General features: G+C 45.8%; 1 protein-coding gene across 6 annotated transcripts in view; it reads right to left on the minus strand.

The window, feature by feature from the left end:
* Positions 1 to 9159: 9159 nt before the first annotated feature.
* The window catches only part of LOC308496450 (uncharacterized protein), a 206773-nt gene continuing 198122 nt past the window's right edge, over positions 9160 to 17810 (minus strand). For all 6 annotated transcript variants that reach the window (XM_081045814.1, XM_081045815.1, XM_081045816.1 and 3 more), the window contains 3 exons: positions 13023 to 17643; positions 12162 to 12265; positions 9160 to 11945 (listed from right to left, as the gene is read on the minus strand). In XM_081045814.1, the coding sequence (XP_080901940.1) occupies positions 17137 to 17643 (507 nt within the window). In that variant the 3' untranslated portion in view covers positions 9160 to 11945; positions 12162 to 12265; positions 13023 to 17136. The remainder of the gene's footprint in view (positions 11946 to 12161; positions 12266 to 13022; positions 17644 to 17810) is intronic.

Consider the following 17810-nt stretch of genomic DNA (forward strand, 5'->3'; position numbering starts at 1 on the left):
GATATCACTCTTCTACAGAGAGAACACAGGTGGCAGCTCAAATTCAGTTTGTCAGAGTGACTCACAAACTAGGTTTTTACCCCAATATCAACCTAACTGCCACTATAGACTTTGAAATGCACGTTTGGGAAATAATAATCAGATTGCCAGTCATTATAATTTGAGCAAAGAAGAATCACACCCCTGCCACCCTCAGCTCCTCTTCCTTTTGCACTGGGGGGTCATTTGCAGCTAAAAGCTCCAGCATTCACTTATGAATCCTGCTTTGCCATATGCAAAGGTGGTCTTGCAAATTTCTAGGAACTCAAATTCCAGGAACTTAATTAACTTAGTCCCTTCTGACTGAGAATGAAGATGAACATGAAAGGAATGGCCTTTAGAGGAGCTTTTATCTCAGCCTAAATTGTAGGTGAACTTTTTAATTACGTAGTTGAAAAATTTAACGAAACAGACTATTTCAGTTAATACCATCCAGGAATTTCTGGTGAGTTTTTGTATTATTTGTGTGTCATCAGGATCACGCTGGTATTTTTTTATTTGGTTTATAAATATTACTCACCTTTTTTGAATCGCTTATTTTGTATTCACCCACCACAGGTTCTCAACATGATGTTCCTGCCACGCCAACACTTCCCTGCGGGTAATTTCTGTTGACTAGTAGCTGCCATCAAGCCAACACTACTCCCAAGAGCTTATACCTATAGCTTGACACCCTGTTTCCTCCCCAGATAAAAGAAGTGAATTTGTGACCTTTACATCTATTCAAAGCATTGTTTATTTTGATTTTTGAAGTATGTTTTTAGGGTTGTGTAGCATGTTCTTTCATTTAAAAAAATCAGAGAATAACTAAAGAAAAAGATCTGTCTTAGGCAACTTTGTGACAGAGCAATGGGGAAAAGGAACAGATTTGGAGAAAAGGGAAATAGGAGGGAGAAGGAAGAAAGGAGGGAAGTTGGAAAAACAGGAGACGAAGAAAAGCAGGGAAGTAGAGGAGATGATGAAAGGAAGCTGAAAGGAAAGGAAGCTAAAAAGGAAGCTAAAAGCTCAATTACCGGCTCAGGCAACCAAGAACTAAAAGGCAAGAGCTTCTCTCGGCCTGTCCAGCTTTCAGAGGAAGACCTTTAGGCCTGGCTTAATGTAAGCAGAAGACCTGTCTTCATCCAGGATTCCACTTGGGGTTCAGAGAACAAGGGAGCCCTGTGGTCAGACCAGGTCCTAGTCAAAAAATCCAGGAACACCCTCATCTCATTAGTCCCTTGGCAACACACACCACCAACACTCACATGTCAGTTTCTCTAGTGTGTCTAAGGGACAATACCCTCCATGAGCACTGGGGACACTTTCCCATATGCTGTGGGAGACCATTAATGTGATGCCTATTCAGGGGGGCCTGTAGTGGGGAAACAGGCAAATATATATGAGTATGGCACAAGACTTAATGCATTTTTCAGGGACAAATCAATAAAGGAAATTAGTAAAATGAGGAGTGTCATGTAGGGTCTCCAGTCCTACTTCCTGCACAAGAATGTAGGATATGGTGAGACCAAAAAGGAACACCCACAGAGCCATAGATAGAGGAGTCATACCACTATATTCTTGCTGCGGCTGGGTTGGAGACACAGGAAGCAGGAGCCACACGATCAGCAATCTGCCGTCCATTTCTCCGCCAACCAACCCACCCCCTAGCGTAGCCACGGCAGTTATATTAGTGGCTAATGTCTCACTCGTTACAGCTGATGGCCAACTAGTCATAGTTGATGGCCATCTACTACCTGAGCCAGCACCTTTCCACGTGAGGCCTAGAGCCTGGAAACTGCTCTCTGGGACTCTGTCCCCATAAGGAGGGAGGGACCAACTGGTGGACAGAGTTTTTGTGATTTTTCTACCCACAGTAGAGGGAGAAGAGAAGAAGCCAGAGCTGGGAGAGGAAAAAACAGAGTGGTGCTGTCGTCTGGTGGTTTTCTGTTACAGTGGGTGAGAAGTTACACTTCTGCAAGTCCAGGCTTGTGGTCAGGGTGGTACAGAGAGCCAGCCGCCGCTGTCCAGGTCTAGTGCAGCGCCACACGGACCATGTCCTGAGTGACCTTGCAGCCTCTGTGAGCTGGCATGGAATAATTTCTATGGCATACTGCTAAGTGGAGAAGCAAGGTACAAATAAATAGACATAGGATGTTAACTTTTCATTAAGAAAGAAATAAAAGTAAGAACACAAACACATGTACTTTGTAAAAAGAAACCCAGGTTGCATAAACCCAAAACAAACAAAAGTATACACCTATGGAGTGAGTGAAAAATTGGTTGGAAAGGATAAGAATGACAGTGAGACTTCCCTGAGTACCTTTATGTGTGTGTGTGTGTGTGTGTGGAGAGAGAGAGAGAGAGAGTGAGAGAGAGAGAGAGAGAGAGAGAGAGAGAGAGAGAGAGAGAGAACTGCAAAGAAATCCAAAACTTTGCTTTTAGGTTCATATTGATATACTGATTCTGAAGCTATTTTGCATACACTGGGGATTAGAGTACATGAGTAAATATTTTGAAATTTTGGGGAACCAAGGGTACGACCGTAGGAAAAGGAAAGACAAGTATAGAATGGGGGAAGGGAAAGAAGAACCCTGCAATGTGCGGTTTGAATTGGAGATATCAGTATAAACCCACAACTGTAACCCCTATCTCTGCTCCCTACAAGAAGCTGGGGACACATTGCACACCACCCTACCACTCAGATCTGCATTTATAAATTATTCGATCAAAGGAAACAAGACTCCTTGGAGGCAAACTGATTTTAGGTCTCGAGCAGGTAAATTTGGAATAGCTTGTTGTGTCAGAAAGCAAGAAAAAGCTAAAAAGCGAATGGGACTTCTTACACCCAAGAGGGTATAAGCCCACCCACCATTGCCGATAGCTCCCACGGATTAAAACTAAAACCACTGGACACAAAAAGCAAGTGCCTTGATGCCACTGAAAGTAAACAAGAGAAGAAAGAGTAGAGGGAAATGTCAAAACTTGAAAAACAATCAATACGTCAGTGTTTTCTGGTATTTTCTTTCCTCTTTGTACCTGCCAGCATGGACCCAAGGGTGCGCTTCTCTGGGACCTCCTTGCCTGCCAGACATGGAAACAGTCTGCAACCAAAGTCTGTCTTTGTTTCCTTGGTTTAATCACAGTGCACGTGCATAAGGTAGCACACTCTATTTTGCTGAAGGAAGAGCCATACACACGGAGCAGGGCTTCTCTTGGGCTCCTCTTGGTTACCCTGGGGTCCCCGGTGCCAAAGCTCCGTTCCTGTTCCCAGAGATGACAAGAATTTGAACCTGTTGGCTCCTGTAACAAAGTCTTAGAACATGTTTCCTTCTCTCCCTCCTTCTCCCATATAATGCTGCTTTCTGAGATCAAATAGTTTAACAGAGAAAAATACTCTTGATTTCAACACACACACACATACAGAGAGAGAGAGAGAGAGAGAGAGAGAGAGAGAGAGAGAGAGAGAGAGAGAGAAGAACTTGTGTTTTGCAATCTGTGCAGAAAAAAGCAGTCATTCATTATATTACTCATTTCTTCCTGCTATTTCCCAACACAGCTGCAAAATGAGTTCAGAATTTCTTAATTCAAATACCCAAAACCCATAGTAATTATACTGTATTTCCATGTACCTTGATAAATTGAGCATGATCACAAAGCAGTTTTGTGGCCGTTTTCTCTAAAACAACTGTTCTCATGAAATCTAAAAATGACTATAATTAATCTTTGTATTTGGGAATTTCTGGAACATCCCTAAGTAATTGTCTCCAAACCACTTCTCTGAGAACAGAATGATGGTTCAGTTTCTAAACACAAACTGATGTTGGAGAAGCTAATGCTGCTTAACTCCCGGAAAAACAAGTCAAAAGAGAGTCTCTGAGATCTCTGGCTCCATTCACGTTACACATATTTACCCTGTAAATAACCCCCCACCACCACACAAAGACTGTGTAAAGCAAGAAGTATCCACAGCGGGATCTATTATCTTTTTTATTTTAATTTATTTTTTTTATTTATTGGGGTGACAATTGTTCGTGAAATTACATAGATTTCAGGTGTGCAATTCTGTATTACATCATCTATAAATCCCATTGTGTGTTCACCACCCAGAGTCAGTTCTCCGTCCATCACCATATATTTTGATCTTTTACCCAGTCAAATACCACACTTCCCTTGGTGAGAAAAGCTCTTTGCACCCAACTTTACAGCTTTATAGCTCAAGGCTTTAAACTGGAGATGTGACAGCTCTTGGCATCAGATTGTTCCACTATGGGCTAGGTGCTCACACGTTTATATAAATAAAACGGCAAAGGTCTGTGTGCTTGGTATTAAGGTCAAAGTAAAGGTCCTCACCTTTCTGAAAGCACTGACAAGCCCTAAGAAAATGTGCAACTTTTCCAAGTTTCCTGCAAGTGCTTCTCCTGCTGGTGTCCTGCAGCCGGTGTCTGTACTATGTGTGCTATAGTTCTTATGTTTAAGACACGACCGGAGTCTCCAAGAAGATTTGGGCCATCCCATATATTCCAGAAAACCACTTTGTACTGTTTCCAGTCTTTTACTTATTACCCTTCCTTAACCAATTTGAACAAATGTCTTTATTCCAGAGAATGAAATCCAGGGATGCTAAAAATAAAAGTGATAAATAAAACTTTCCACTGTAAGCCCCTGACCATTAATGGGGGAAAGCTGGTCCTCTCTGTGTCCAGGAGAAGCGGTGGCATTGGGATGGCAGTGACTGGTGAGGGAGGCAGACCCCATAAGCACCCCCTAGGGCTCCCCAACTGATCACCTACCGCTCTGTCCCAGAAATAGCATGTGCTCTTTCACCATTGCCAACGAGGGAAGCTAAGGACACTCTTGTAGGTGTTGGCTTTTACTCCTTTCCTGCTCCCCTTGCTTTACTCCTCCCTCCCCCCTACCCACAGCCAAGTCTAGCACATGCCAGTGCTGAAGAGACAAGTCAAAGTGAGGCAGGGTTCCTGTCCTAAAGTAGTGAGAGGGACAGAGAAACAAACCCATGATTACAAGGTAGTGTTATAATTTCTAGCTTTGAAAGCTCCACAGGGTTCTGAGGGAGCATGTAAATGGCACGGAACTGGAGGGGAGAGAAGTTGTCTGCAGAAGGGTATGGTGCCCCGTGGGTGAGGTACGCTTGGGCTCGAGGATCAGGGACAAGGATTCAAGGATTCCGCTGAGGGCTTGTTCCCAGCCCGCTGAGCATGCTGGCACTGCTTCCCGAAGGCACAGATAACATTTGAGTTTTAATATCCAAATTACCCGTTCTGAATTATGTCTACGTCAGGGATATCCAAACTGTGGCCTGCGGGCCAACTGCGGCCCGCAATCCATTTTTAATAGGCCCGCAGCAAATTCCCAAAATACATTTAGTTTACTTAAATAAACCAGGTGAGGCAATACGTACTTTACCTCAAGTGAGTGGCCCAGCTGTTTGTGTATTTTTGGTAAAAAACGTTGAAAAAAGTTTGGACACCCCTAGTCTACATGAATCTACTTGAAGTCCTGTCTCCCTCACAGTGGTTCATTTGATATATGAGGAGTTTTGATTTCATTGCTCATTTATTATTCTTCATATTCAAATTCAGAATGCATGATTTTACCCTGAGAGCTCTGAGGAGAACTGGGAGTGAAATGGGGACAGTGTCTCACCTCCTAGAGGCACCGTTATCTGAACAGGCACAGCCAGCCTCACTTTGGAGCTCACTCTGGGGCCAGCCCACATGGCCAGGCTGCTGCCGCTACTGTCGGTCACGCAGCTGGTGACGGCACATTAGGATTAAGCGTCTTGTTACGTCAGACATGTGCCCGCCTGCTTCTGGGGCCTGCAGTGGAAGGCCCCAGCTGCTGAGCTCATTAGGGACCCTGAGGTCGTCCTGGCTTCCTGAGCAATCTCATGAAGGGGCAGCATCAGGATGGCCTCCTGACAGCTCCCTGATTGGGGCTCAATAGCCCAGCAGGGCTCCAGGAGCTGGGATGAAAACATGCCTGAGCCTCTCTGCAGCCCCAGAAGTCTCCAAGACCTGAGTGACAGGCACCAGACCTGCCTCAGTTTAGAATAACTCCAAGGTGGGATCCGCCACATGAATGCAGCTTTGAATCTAATCTCTCCTGGACTGATTGGCAATTATGCTGCCATGCGTGGTGCAATCAGATCGGAAATCATCTCCACCCCAACTGTTGCCAGCACCAAGGCCTCTCCTCCATGTAGACTGATGCAGCCTCCTGACACGCTAGAGAAGTTGGGATATTAAAACAGGCTACACACTCAGTCCAGTTGATTCCAAAGACTCCCTGGGCTGGGCACAGTTGGAAAACAAACCAGTGGCCTTTGAGCAGAGAGCTGATGTAGTGAAGAAGTGAGGCATCTGTGAGAAGAGGAAACAGCTGCAACAAGGCCTGAGGCGAGAGTGGAAGGAGGTCACTATGGCGGAAGTGGATGACCAGAGGGGAGTGTAAATCAAAGATATGATCAGAGAGGGAATAGGGGCCAGACTGTGGTCCATGCACAACCAGACAGGGGCAGTTATCTGCTCCATGAACCCTGAGGTCAGCCATTCACCACCTGCAATGATCTCTCTCTCTCTCTCTCTCTCTCTCTCTCTCTGTCTGTCTGTCTCTGTCTCTCTCTGTCTCTCTCTCTCTATCTCTATCTCTCTGGGTTCAGTTGCTCTCAGATTCTTGTCAAGGACTATTCTCATGGACTGAGGAGCAAGCAAAGCCATATACAGCAATCCTAGCAGTCCCACACACACCTAGATACCCAAGATGTAGCAAAGCTCACCCATCTTTCCTGCTCGAAATCATTCACCAGGTCTTTGTTGCCCAAAGAATCAGGTCTACATTCGTTACCTGCCTTCAAGTTCCTCCACTGCTCAACCAGACACTCCTTCCCCAGCATTATCACCCTCTCTCTACATGCTCAAAGTCTTCTACTCCAACACAACTCAAGGATGCCCCACCCTAAGTACACTGCTAACACTCACCCTCCCTTCTCATTCCCTCTGCTGCTCCCTCTGTGAGAGAAGTTGCCTTCCACCTAAGCTCTCCAAGCGTACTCTCTGCTCTAAGGCCCTAAGCAAATTCCATCTCCCTCTGGGAAGCTTTCCCTGACTGCCCAAACCCAAATCCCTCCCTTCCCCCACAGAATTATTAAAGCCTTCATTCCTGTAAAAGTGCCCGTTGGCCCAGGTAGCTTGCATATTCTTGATAACAACTTCCTCTTTCAAGCCTCTGCACCTTTATATATGCTGTTCCCTGCCTAGAATTCCTTTCGCTTTGCCTTTCTTTCTCCAAGACTGAGATCCCTGGATGCTGGCTGTGATCTCACTGGACACAGATGCCAACTACCCTCTTATTATTCCCATGGAATGACCTGCTATTGCATTGCCATGTTGTGCGGTATTCAAGCATTTACTCTCTTTCTCCCTTACAAAGTTGAGAATTTCCTGAGAGCATGAATCATAACTAACATCTCTTTTAGTTTTGTATCCGTGCTTTGCAAAGTACCAGGAATACAATAAATATTTATTAAATATCTATTGACTCTTACACTACCATCTTCTCTTTTTTTTATTAAAAGGAATATAAGTTAGCATTGCAGCTTATGAATAAAGCCCAGTGAAGGTATCTGTTAATTTTTGCAGACCTGAAATAAAAGCCCGTGCTACAGATCTTTAGAAACATCCTCTCATGGAATGGCCTTTGAGAGTCCTTCCCTCATTTTGTTCCATTTATCTCTCTCTAAAGAGAGAGGCACATGAAACATAAGTTTTTAAAAGCCACAAACCCTGGGCATGCTCAGATCAAGGAGGAAGGAGATGTGAATGGGAGTTTGGCTCATGAATGAAAAGGATGCCCCTTTACCTCTACCCCTCACAAAATGTGCATTACTTGGTGTAACCAGACAGAGAGAATGGATTCATTTTCTTCCAGAGCAGATAAGGGCTTCAGACATGACCCTGCTATTGGAGCACGTTGGGGTCTAGTTGGAAATAGCCAGAAAATCTATGAAAGGCCAAACCAAGTAAAGTGCCAAACCCTTCGACTACAAGTGTACCTGTGACCTGAACAAGAGGCATGTTGTGAACCAATCCCCTGAACACTAAGGTCAAATCATGATGGTGCAAAGGAAGTTTCTGAGACTCAAGTAAGCAGGGGTTGCTACTTCCATCTTCCCAGGGATGTCAGTGGCTCTAGCATACTTGCCCTAGATGGACACAACAGCAGGAGTGCACTGGTGGCTGAAGTTTGCTAAAAAGATCTTGGGGAGTATAATGTGTCTGGGTAGGGGAAGGAAGGGGTGCCAACTCGTCCCTGATGTCCACAGCAGAACTGTGAGCAGAGCTGGGCAGTTTTCAGCCCTCACTTTCACGTGAAATTTAATATTTTAAACTTTAAAGAATTCTTCATTCCAGACCTCAAACTCTGATTTATTTTGCTTTTCTATTTTTGTTTTGGCAGCTGTTTTTCCAGAGTTTATATCTACCCGCAGCTGTTGCTCCCTGGAATATTTGAACTAGCGCAATATTCTTCTGCAAAGTGCTCACTTTCCTATTAGAATGCAATCAAGAACGTTCCGTTTCGGGCTGCTGGATTTTCTTTTCAGTTTTATTTCATTACAGTTTATTGCATGCCTGAGACAGTATGTTTACATTAGAAATGCAGTTTAAACCTGAAGATAATGGCTATCCTAGTTATTACCCCTCAGAAATATGTGCTAGATATAGTACATTTTAAATAGGATGGCATCCACTAGTTGCTAGACTAGTCTGTGTTTATTTTTGAAATATATTTCCTAACAGCCATTCTGTTAATTATATTAAAGTATCAACTCATTAAATATCTTTTGTGATAATAAGTAGATCATAATGGTAATGGAAAAACAATTCAGCGAACTTTGACTGATAAGACAATGATGGCCACAGGGCCCAGACAAACGGAGCATTTATTTGTTCACCTAAAAAATAGCTATGGAGGCTAGCTAGCAAAAATAAACAGAGTATGTTACTGATTTTAGCAAATGCATAAAAATCTCAAGAACCTTCTTTTCGAATCCCTGACATTTTGGTCTTGTTATAAGGAATTTTATTAGTATGAATAGCAGTTTTCAAAAAGAGAGAAACCATCATGAAGTTAGACATAAACAATAAATAAAGAAAAAGGAAGGTGTCTTCACACAATGATATTCAAGCGTCAGTCTGTTGGGGTTTATCCATTCTAGAATGCATTAAACAGTCCAGACAATGTACCCTGAATTTGATGCTATTCAGCCTTCCTTTCTACGGAATATAGCTTGAGGAAAAGAACAAAGACCCACCAACAATGAACAGATGTGCAAACTGTACTGACTGGCTTAGACTTCTAGAAACTTTAGAAACGTCTGCTTTCCCATACAAGTTGTCTAACTTACAAAAACATTTACAATTTGCTTACGGTCATATTAAAATCTAGATAAGGTCCCTCATTTACTAGAGGGCTTCTTTGCTGTCTTATCTGCTTTTGAGAAATCTTGTAATAAGACTTTTTTCTTTTTCAGTCTGTAGTGGTTTTTCAATCAATGTAGCTGACAGCAGATAATTTCACCACAAGAGACATATCACACTGGCCCTGTATGAACAGTGACCTAATTTAGTTAATCTTAGATTATTTATCCAGAATATCTTGTCTGTGAATATTTGAAAGTGTATGACCATTACAGTCTTTTGGGGGTAAAAAAGAAAAACAGAAAGCCAATGAGAATCTTTCTAATAACATGATGAAGCAAATAAGGTCATGTAATACGTTTATTAAATAAACCAAAGAACAAGCTAACTGGGAAGTTTGCTGGCATGAATTTCTATACTGCTAGTTTGGGTACTATGTGCCTGAGTTTCTCTATGTTTTTATTTTTTAATAAAGCTGCTCTTTTTATTTTTATTTTCCCCCCTTTTTTCCGCCTCCCCACCACAGCACTCCGGTTCAAGACGTTGTTTCTCAGTATAATTGTGTAGGACACAGCTCCCTGGCCCATGTTGGTATTATGAGCCTTGCGCTCCCCTGGCTGAGGCCGTTGGTCGTCCGTTCACAACAGCTCATGGCAGCTCTCGCCGGCTGCCGGCCGCTCATGATGGCTGCCGGCCACTCCACAATGGCCACCGGCCACTCATAGTAGCACATGATAGCCCAAGGCAGCCCACAGCAGCCAACAGCAGCCCAAGACAGCCCATCTCCAGGGACAGCTGTTGTTCACAATCTTAGCTGTAGAGGGCGCATCTCACTGGCCCATGTGGGAATAGAACCAGCAACCTCAGCGTTAGGAGCACGGCTCTCCAACCGCCTAAGCCACCAGATTAGCCCTCTTCTCTATGCTTTTTAATAACTTTTTGTTCTTTTACTCCAAGATGATTCTAAAAATAGAAGAGCAGAGTTGGCAGTTAAGTGGCTAAATTCTTGCAGTTTGTTTCCTTTAGTTTTATTTCAGTTAGTTTAATGAGAGCAAACATGAGTCATCACAAAAATAAACAACCTTGTTATACTAATACATATACCATATCTTACACATCCCACCTGAGATTAGTTGAGTTTCTCATAGGATGGTGATGGCTCTTCAGCAAGATACGTGCTAAATTTTTAGTTATTCCATAGGAAACTCTTAAAAAACAGGTAGTTTGATTAAAGCATAACCTATTTCTATTAACTTTTTCCTAAATTGAGCAGAAGAATTGAATAACAAGAGGGATATTTTCCAAGGAGTTAAAATAAAGAATAAACTACGAGTATTTCAATGACCTTGCCCACAAAACCTTGATCTTGGTATTCTACAATAATTTTTTCCTTTAGTTAAATTTCATTTAGACAAAAATAGAACAGTAAATGGACATACCAATAATGAGTAACAGAATTCCTTTTATGATAGAAACAAAATTTTAATTTTAACAAAAATCATGTATAAGATACTTCCAATTTATTGTCAAAATAGACTCACCTCACATTTTTGATGAATTGCTTTGCCATTAATTACATAATGCTCTAGATAAATATATTTAAAAATGCAAAGTGTGTATATCAAGTATATATGCATGCAGAATTTTCATGTTGCAGTTACACTGAATTTATTAAAAACAATATCATTAGAGCAATCTCCTCTCTTTTGCTATCATCAAAAGGTGAAATATAATTTCTCAGTTTTATGATTTTACTTCTAGAAATCTAATTTCTAAAATGCTAATGTAGACTACTTTTAAAACACAAAAAGATTGTACATATTTTGTAGTAATCTCCTTGATCAAGGTATGACATCATAGATTTTTTAAATTATGAGTCAATCATAGGGGGGAAATATGGAACAAATTCCATTCTTGCTTAGTAGGAAGCATTTTCAGGTGATGTAAATTCTTGCTTAAGCTTTTGTTTTGTTTGTTTTGTGTCGAGTTTCAGTGGTGGTGGGCGGTGGTGGTAATACGTTGCAGGAGAAAAAAAATAAAAAGTAGAAAATTACCAAAATGCTGACCTGAAATTTGAAAATAACAGGAAAGGGGTTGCTTCAGCCTGGTGTAGACATTATACAATAATCTGTAGTAATTTACATCACATCATTATCCAACCTTTGTAGGAAGATTCTTCAAAAGTTACTCGAGAGTTCATTTAAGATTGCTGACTGAGATCACAATACAGTGATTAAATGGAATTAAAGTTAAAATGGAAAGAAAATGAATCAAGCAATAAAGTACAACGTGTAATGCCACCCACCCACCCCCACCATGCATTCTTGTGAAAGAAAAGAAGGTTTGATAATATATTATGTTACAAAAGCAACTTTAACATTGGGGTGGGTCTATATCCCCTCCTGCTAAATCAGGAACTCAGCATCTTCCACCATTTTTGCTTTTCCTCTTCCATTTCCTGAAGGATCAGTGAGAAAGTCTAGGGCTGACCTACAGAAAGAATATAAGCCACAAATAGGAGCCACATAGGTAAGTTTAAATTTCCCAATAGCTGCATTTTAAAAACGTAAAAAGAAGCAAGTGAAATTAACTTAAATAATGTATTTTATTTTACCCAATATGCCAAAAGTATAATCATTTCGATTTGAAATCAGTATTTTTAAATGATTAATGAGGTATTTTACATGCTTTCTTTCACATACTCACTGGCCAGATTTGAAGTGCTCAGTAGTTACGCGTGGCTGGTGGCTACCATGTTGGATAACAGCAGCCTAAGCGGGCGCCCAAATATACTGTGAGAAAGTATAAACCTGGAAGAGTTGGATACAAAGTGATAATCAACCCATTGGCAAGCTTGACAGGAAGCTGGCTCTGAGAGCTCAGAAGAAAAACCTTCAGAAAAAACTGCCCTTCTTTCACCAACATTACTTTTTTGCTGTACTTGTTGAATTTTTATGAGAATGTGCTCACTCATCCCTGTGTGTAGCTAACATAGTATTCTTACTAGCCTTACGATTTCTCCTCCCATAAGGATCAGGTGCCCAGCTACAAGCCAGTTCCAGTACTCAGCCAGCCTGTTACTTCAGGGCCCCAAGGGAGTGTGTGTGTGTGTGTGTGTGTGTGTGTGTGTGTGTGTGTGTGTTTAAATCACGTGAGTGAACTTGTGTGGCTCTGTGTAGTATGCATCTGTGTGTGTGAGATTCTGGTATGTGTGCATGTGTTAGTGTACAGTGTGTGTGTCATGTGGGTGTATGAGTGTGTAAGAATGCACATGATGTGTGTGAAAGTGAATGTGTGTGAGACAGACAGGAAGGCAAGGACAAGACCAGGCTCACCAGCTTGCAGGGCGCTGGCCCAACCAGAGTGGGCACGTTGGAGCAGCATCTGCTAGGAAGAGGCCCACCTTAGCCATTGAAATTTTCCTGCGACCATCAGCTCCACCCTTGGCCAAGGCCTCTTGAGTGCTTCTGCAAGCACATTTTAGACACCTCCAATGAACCAGGCTCTGTCTACACCCTGGAGAGACACTGGTGATCCAACCCGGCAAAAACTCTCTCTGGAACTTACATCATCCTTGGTGTCCTGCTTCCTCATAGCCAGGACTTCCAGAAAGTTTGCTTCTGGCTTCCAGCCCTGTTGCAGTCATTGCGGGTCTTGCCAGCCCTGGGTGAGTCGTGCAGAGTGAGGGTGCCTGGAGGGTGCTGGAGACCGTCTACCTCCCAGGCCCAGTCGGGAGGTTCGAAGAGCAACTGCAGTCTGGAACCTGAAGACTCAAATCATACCATTTTCCATGGAGTGTTCTAGTTCAGTTCCTCCAAAAGTGTCCATATTTAGGAAGAGCTTTTCCCTGGGATGCAATAGAGGCCTGCACCTGTACCCCAAACCCTAACCAAATAAGGCACACCCGATGAGGCCTTTTCTCCATTTATTTCCCTGTTCTCCTTGTTGTGTTTACAAAAACGTTATTTGGTTGCACTGCCCTTCCAAATTCTACTCCCTCAGTATGTCAGGAACGGGAAGGCACTTTAAGAGGCTGCAGGGCTCATCGCAGGGGTTGCGGGGACGGGGAAGCGCAGGGGGGAACTCGACCCTTTCTGCCACCTTCAACCTTGATGCTTAACATTTAGCTCCTGGCTAGGAATTGGCCTAGTGTTGATTGGCTTTTCTCCCTGTGGACTTGCTTTTCCTGGAAAAATTCTCCAACTCACAGAAGAGGTAGGGAGAGGACAGGGGACATGGAATACTGTAAATGAACAGTAAATGAAATTATCAAATACTGTAACAAATACTGTAAATGAAATTAACAAATCGGTCCACGAGTGGAGAACACAACTTGATCCGAGAGCTGGTGCCCTGGGGCCTCCCAGAAGTCTGGAAAGCGCGGCTGCGCGCGGCCTCTGTGCCCTCAGACTAGACCGTGGCCTGCGCCGCGAGGTCCCAGTGCCGGCAGGTGCCAGTCTGGGGGGCTCAGGGCATTCCGCACCCGCGCCCCGGCGCCCAGAACCCACCCCACCGGCCGTTGCTTCGAGCACCATGCGCATCCCGCCTGCCGCCATGGTTCTAAAAAAAAGGACACCAGCCTGGAAGTTGGGGGTGGGGCAAGGCAATAGGGAGAGAGAAGATTCGTTATCTCAGCAATGGGGGATAAAACAATTACATAAAACACTAAGACGCGCGTGTCATGGTGGACACTCGAAGTTGGTGAGCTGTTTGTAACAGCGCCAGTGAGGAACGTCGTTGTCTGTGTAACTAACTTGTTTGCTTTAGGGATACAATTGCTCTAACATGTATTGTTTAGAGTTCAATCTAAAGAAAATTACTTCCAAAACTCTCACTGGCGTTATCATGAAAGCAGAAGATGGTGTCTTTGTTACATTCACTCCACGCGTTGTCTTGGCTGCTTTCAATGAATTTGAACTTGCAAGCAACGCTTAAGGGAAAACGCGAAAACCTCAAAATTTCAGAGTCGTGTGAGTCAGAGGTCAGAGCTCAGAACCCCAAAGACAAGTTTTAAAGTTTTCGAATTAGCCAGAAAGAGGCAATTATGGGTTGCCAGCCACCGTCACTTGCAAAACACCCCTTTCCCTTTCTCCTCCCAGCAGAAGGGAATCTGGAGTTTGAAACTTGTCCTGGAGAAGAGAAGCCTTTGCCCAGAGGCTGCTAATGAATTCGGATTGTATAGTTTTCAAAATCTGATGTTTTGCAATGATGACATTAGTGTGGCAACCGAGGGTCCGAGGCGACAAGTCTGCGCAGCTGCTCTGCGCTTTGAAATGCCCAAGACAATGGGAGCCAGTGTTCCCGGGCGCTTCGCCTCTCCACAGCATTTGCATAGTCTGTTCTGCCTGATTGACCAGCGGGTCTGTCGCAGGGATCAGCATTGTTCCCAGATCACTTCAAGATGGCCGAGATGACAAGATTCAGGTGAGAGATGAAGTGGGATGATTCCAGAATGCCACAACAAAAAGCAGCCCTGGGAAACTCGGCAAGGGCTGGGGCTAGCTGACATGGGAGGGTGGATTTACTTGTTTGCTTTTAAAGACCTCATCAAGCTGCTGGAGGGGAAAATTGAAGACTTAAAGATTTTAATAGGAATTTGCAATGTCTTATCTTGGGGTTAATTTGGGGTCTTCCTTTCTTTAAAAATCCAGTAATTTCGTGGCATTTTATTTCACTGTATTCTTCCACTCTTAGAAGTTTGAGTTATAATGCCAACAGGGAAACAAATGGTTCCATTCTATGTGGCCAAGAACTGTCACGAATTGAGACTGAATTTGCCATTTTTCAGAAACCCCACTTTGAAAAGTTGCGATGGTGGTCCCATGGCTGGCAAATCTGTTGTAGAAGTAAATGGAATCTAACGGTGTCCTTCCAAGTACCCAGCCCTACGCAGCACTGGGGTCCAGCCGTCAATCGCTTTATACTTTACTGCACGAGGAAGTCACACGCACAGAGAACCTCCACCACCAGAACCACACGGATTTTCTTTTGACGCTCATGTTTTGACTTCAGCTCAGGAAGACAAAATCTTTGCCGTACAAGTACCTTTCCCCCAGAGGCCTTAATTCCATCTGCCATCGTGTTTTGTCCCTAGCACGGGAGCACCGTGGGGATTGCGGCCCTGGGATGTGTTTCCACACCCAAGGTTTTCCCTCTTGGGTATTTCAATCGCGAGGAGAGTAAATATTGTCAATAAGTTGCAGAGATGGAGATCCTGAAGCTAGGGATCTTGGGAGAGGGACTTGAGGCGCGAACTGGTGGGTGGGGCAGGGTATGAAGCTAGAGGGACCCAGAGGAGGGGAGAGGTCACCTTTTCTGCAGGAAAAAAAGTGGGGGGCATCCTTCCAGGTCGAAAGACTTGTTTCTGACACCGACAGCTCCTCAGCCGGGTGGACCGTAGGGCCACGTCACGGTGCACGGAGGGACTGCCCAGGCCCAGCTACACCCAGGCTGTGCCCGGCTTCGCAGCCGCATATCCTCCTCCGCCTGGTCCCCTTAGTCCCGTCCTCCCCTGCTGCCTCCTCCTCTTCTTCCTCCCTCCGCCTTCCGCACCCCCGCACCACCCACCCGAACAAAAGCAGCCCTGGAGAAGGCGTCCTGCAGCCCCGCCCGCGGACACTACCCCCGGGACACCCCTGGTCGCGGGCGGCAGCAGAGCTGGCCCGTAACCCGCCGCGCAAGCGCGGGGGAGGCGTTTCCCTGTTCCCACCCGCGTTCGCTGCGAATTGCAGCGACGCTCATCTCGGGAATATAACGATTAATCCAGCCGCAGGTTTCCAGATAAGTGATTGTGATGGAGATTGTTGGCGAGAAAATAGACAATTATCCGCTGTTAGCTTTACATAAAGATCGCATTAACTCAAATTAGTTATCAGACAAAAGAGCGTCGGCGTGCGCGCCCGGCCCGCCCGCGCCCTGCCCGCGGGGACCCTGGGGAGCAGCCGGGCCCAGCGCGGGGGGCAGGACGACGAGCTGGGGGGCGCGCGAGAGCAGGACCCGGGCCCAGCCCCACACAGGGACTCCAGGGCCGCGCTCGCCTGGACGAGGCGCAGGGCTTCCCACGCTGGCGCAGGACGCTCCGAGGGGGCCCACGCGTCAGCCCCGCCCCCACCCCGCCTCGTGTCCCTCCTACGCCCACGTCCCTCTCTCCCGCCTGCTGTCGCTCCTTTCCCGCGCGCTCCCCGCGGCGCTGCCCTTCTTTCTCTGCCTCCCGCAGCCACCGGTTTGAGGTCCGAGAGCGCCGACAGGAGACGTCATTCATTCTCCGGGCGGGGATGGACCCTCCGCCCCTGCTTCAGAATCAGACTCGCAGCGAGGGCGTCCTCCTTTCCCGCCTTCCATTGGGCGGTCCTGTGACTGGCCGACCCCGCTCCCGGCGCGTGGTCACTGTACCTGCCAACGCACTGCGTCGGGTCACCCTCCGCGGAACCCCATTGCCACAAGGACGGATGCGAAAAGCCGGGTGGGGGAGAAAAGGCTCAGAGTGACCCTCGGAGCTGAGTGTCGGTGGCCTGGGGGGTCGACGGGGACCCGCAGCTCCACGCTGGGGCTGGGACAGGGCAGTGCGGTCTGGACGTGGGAAGAACAAACGTTGACCACCGTCCACGCATCAGGTTTTCTCCTGCACGCTCTTTCTCCTGTGTCCCTACTTGTGTTGACACGGCCCTTCGGAACACGGATTTCACTGATGCTGTCCGCGCAATCTCACAAACCGTGGTCCGGCGCCCCAGCCTGGCCGCGGGGCCCAGCGAGGTCCCCACTCCCGCAGGCGCGCACTGGCGCTGGCGCTCCTGCTCGGGCCGGCCTCCCAGGCCCCCAGGGTCCCTGGGCCCAGCTGAATAGGGCGGATAATGACCCCCGGTTCCCAAGGCAGGCTTTCTGCTGCCTGGTGAGCTTGGATTTGTGTGGTCCAAGCCTTTCCCAGCTTGTCCCATTCTGTCACCGGGATAAGGGGCTCCCTCGGCTCGTTTGCACCTGCGTCGCTTTTGGCTCCTTCAGGAATGCGCTGAAGCTTGTAATCAGCTTTGTGAAGCCATTGAGTGCACGGCTGAGTGAAACTTCCAAAGCTCGAGGAAAACTGGCCTGCTGAATAGGAGCCAGCATGGGGCTGCTCTCCAAGCCTCCGCGCTGCCAAATTCCAGCAGAGCCCCTCACAATCGCTTCGCGCGGGCTCCACCGCTTCCCCACACTGAGAAAAGTGAGAAAAGAAAAGCGAAAATACCAGTCACCGAGGTTAGCTGTTTGTTCCCAGATTAATGGCAAACGGCTCCCTCTCACTGCCCCCACCCCCAATTTAGCTCACCAATTTAGGAAATATGACATAGGGGAGGGGACAACGGTTATTAATAACTCCTC

Source organism: Rhinolophus hipposideros (assembly GCF_964194185.1).
Source record: "Rhinolophus hipposideros genome assembly, chromosome: 4".
Lineage (NCBI taxonomy): Eukaryota > Metazoa > Chordata > Mammalia > Chiroptera > Rhinolophidae > Rhinolophus > Rhinolophus hipposideros.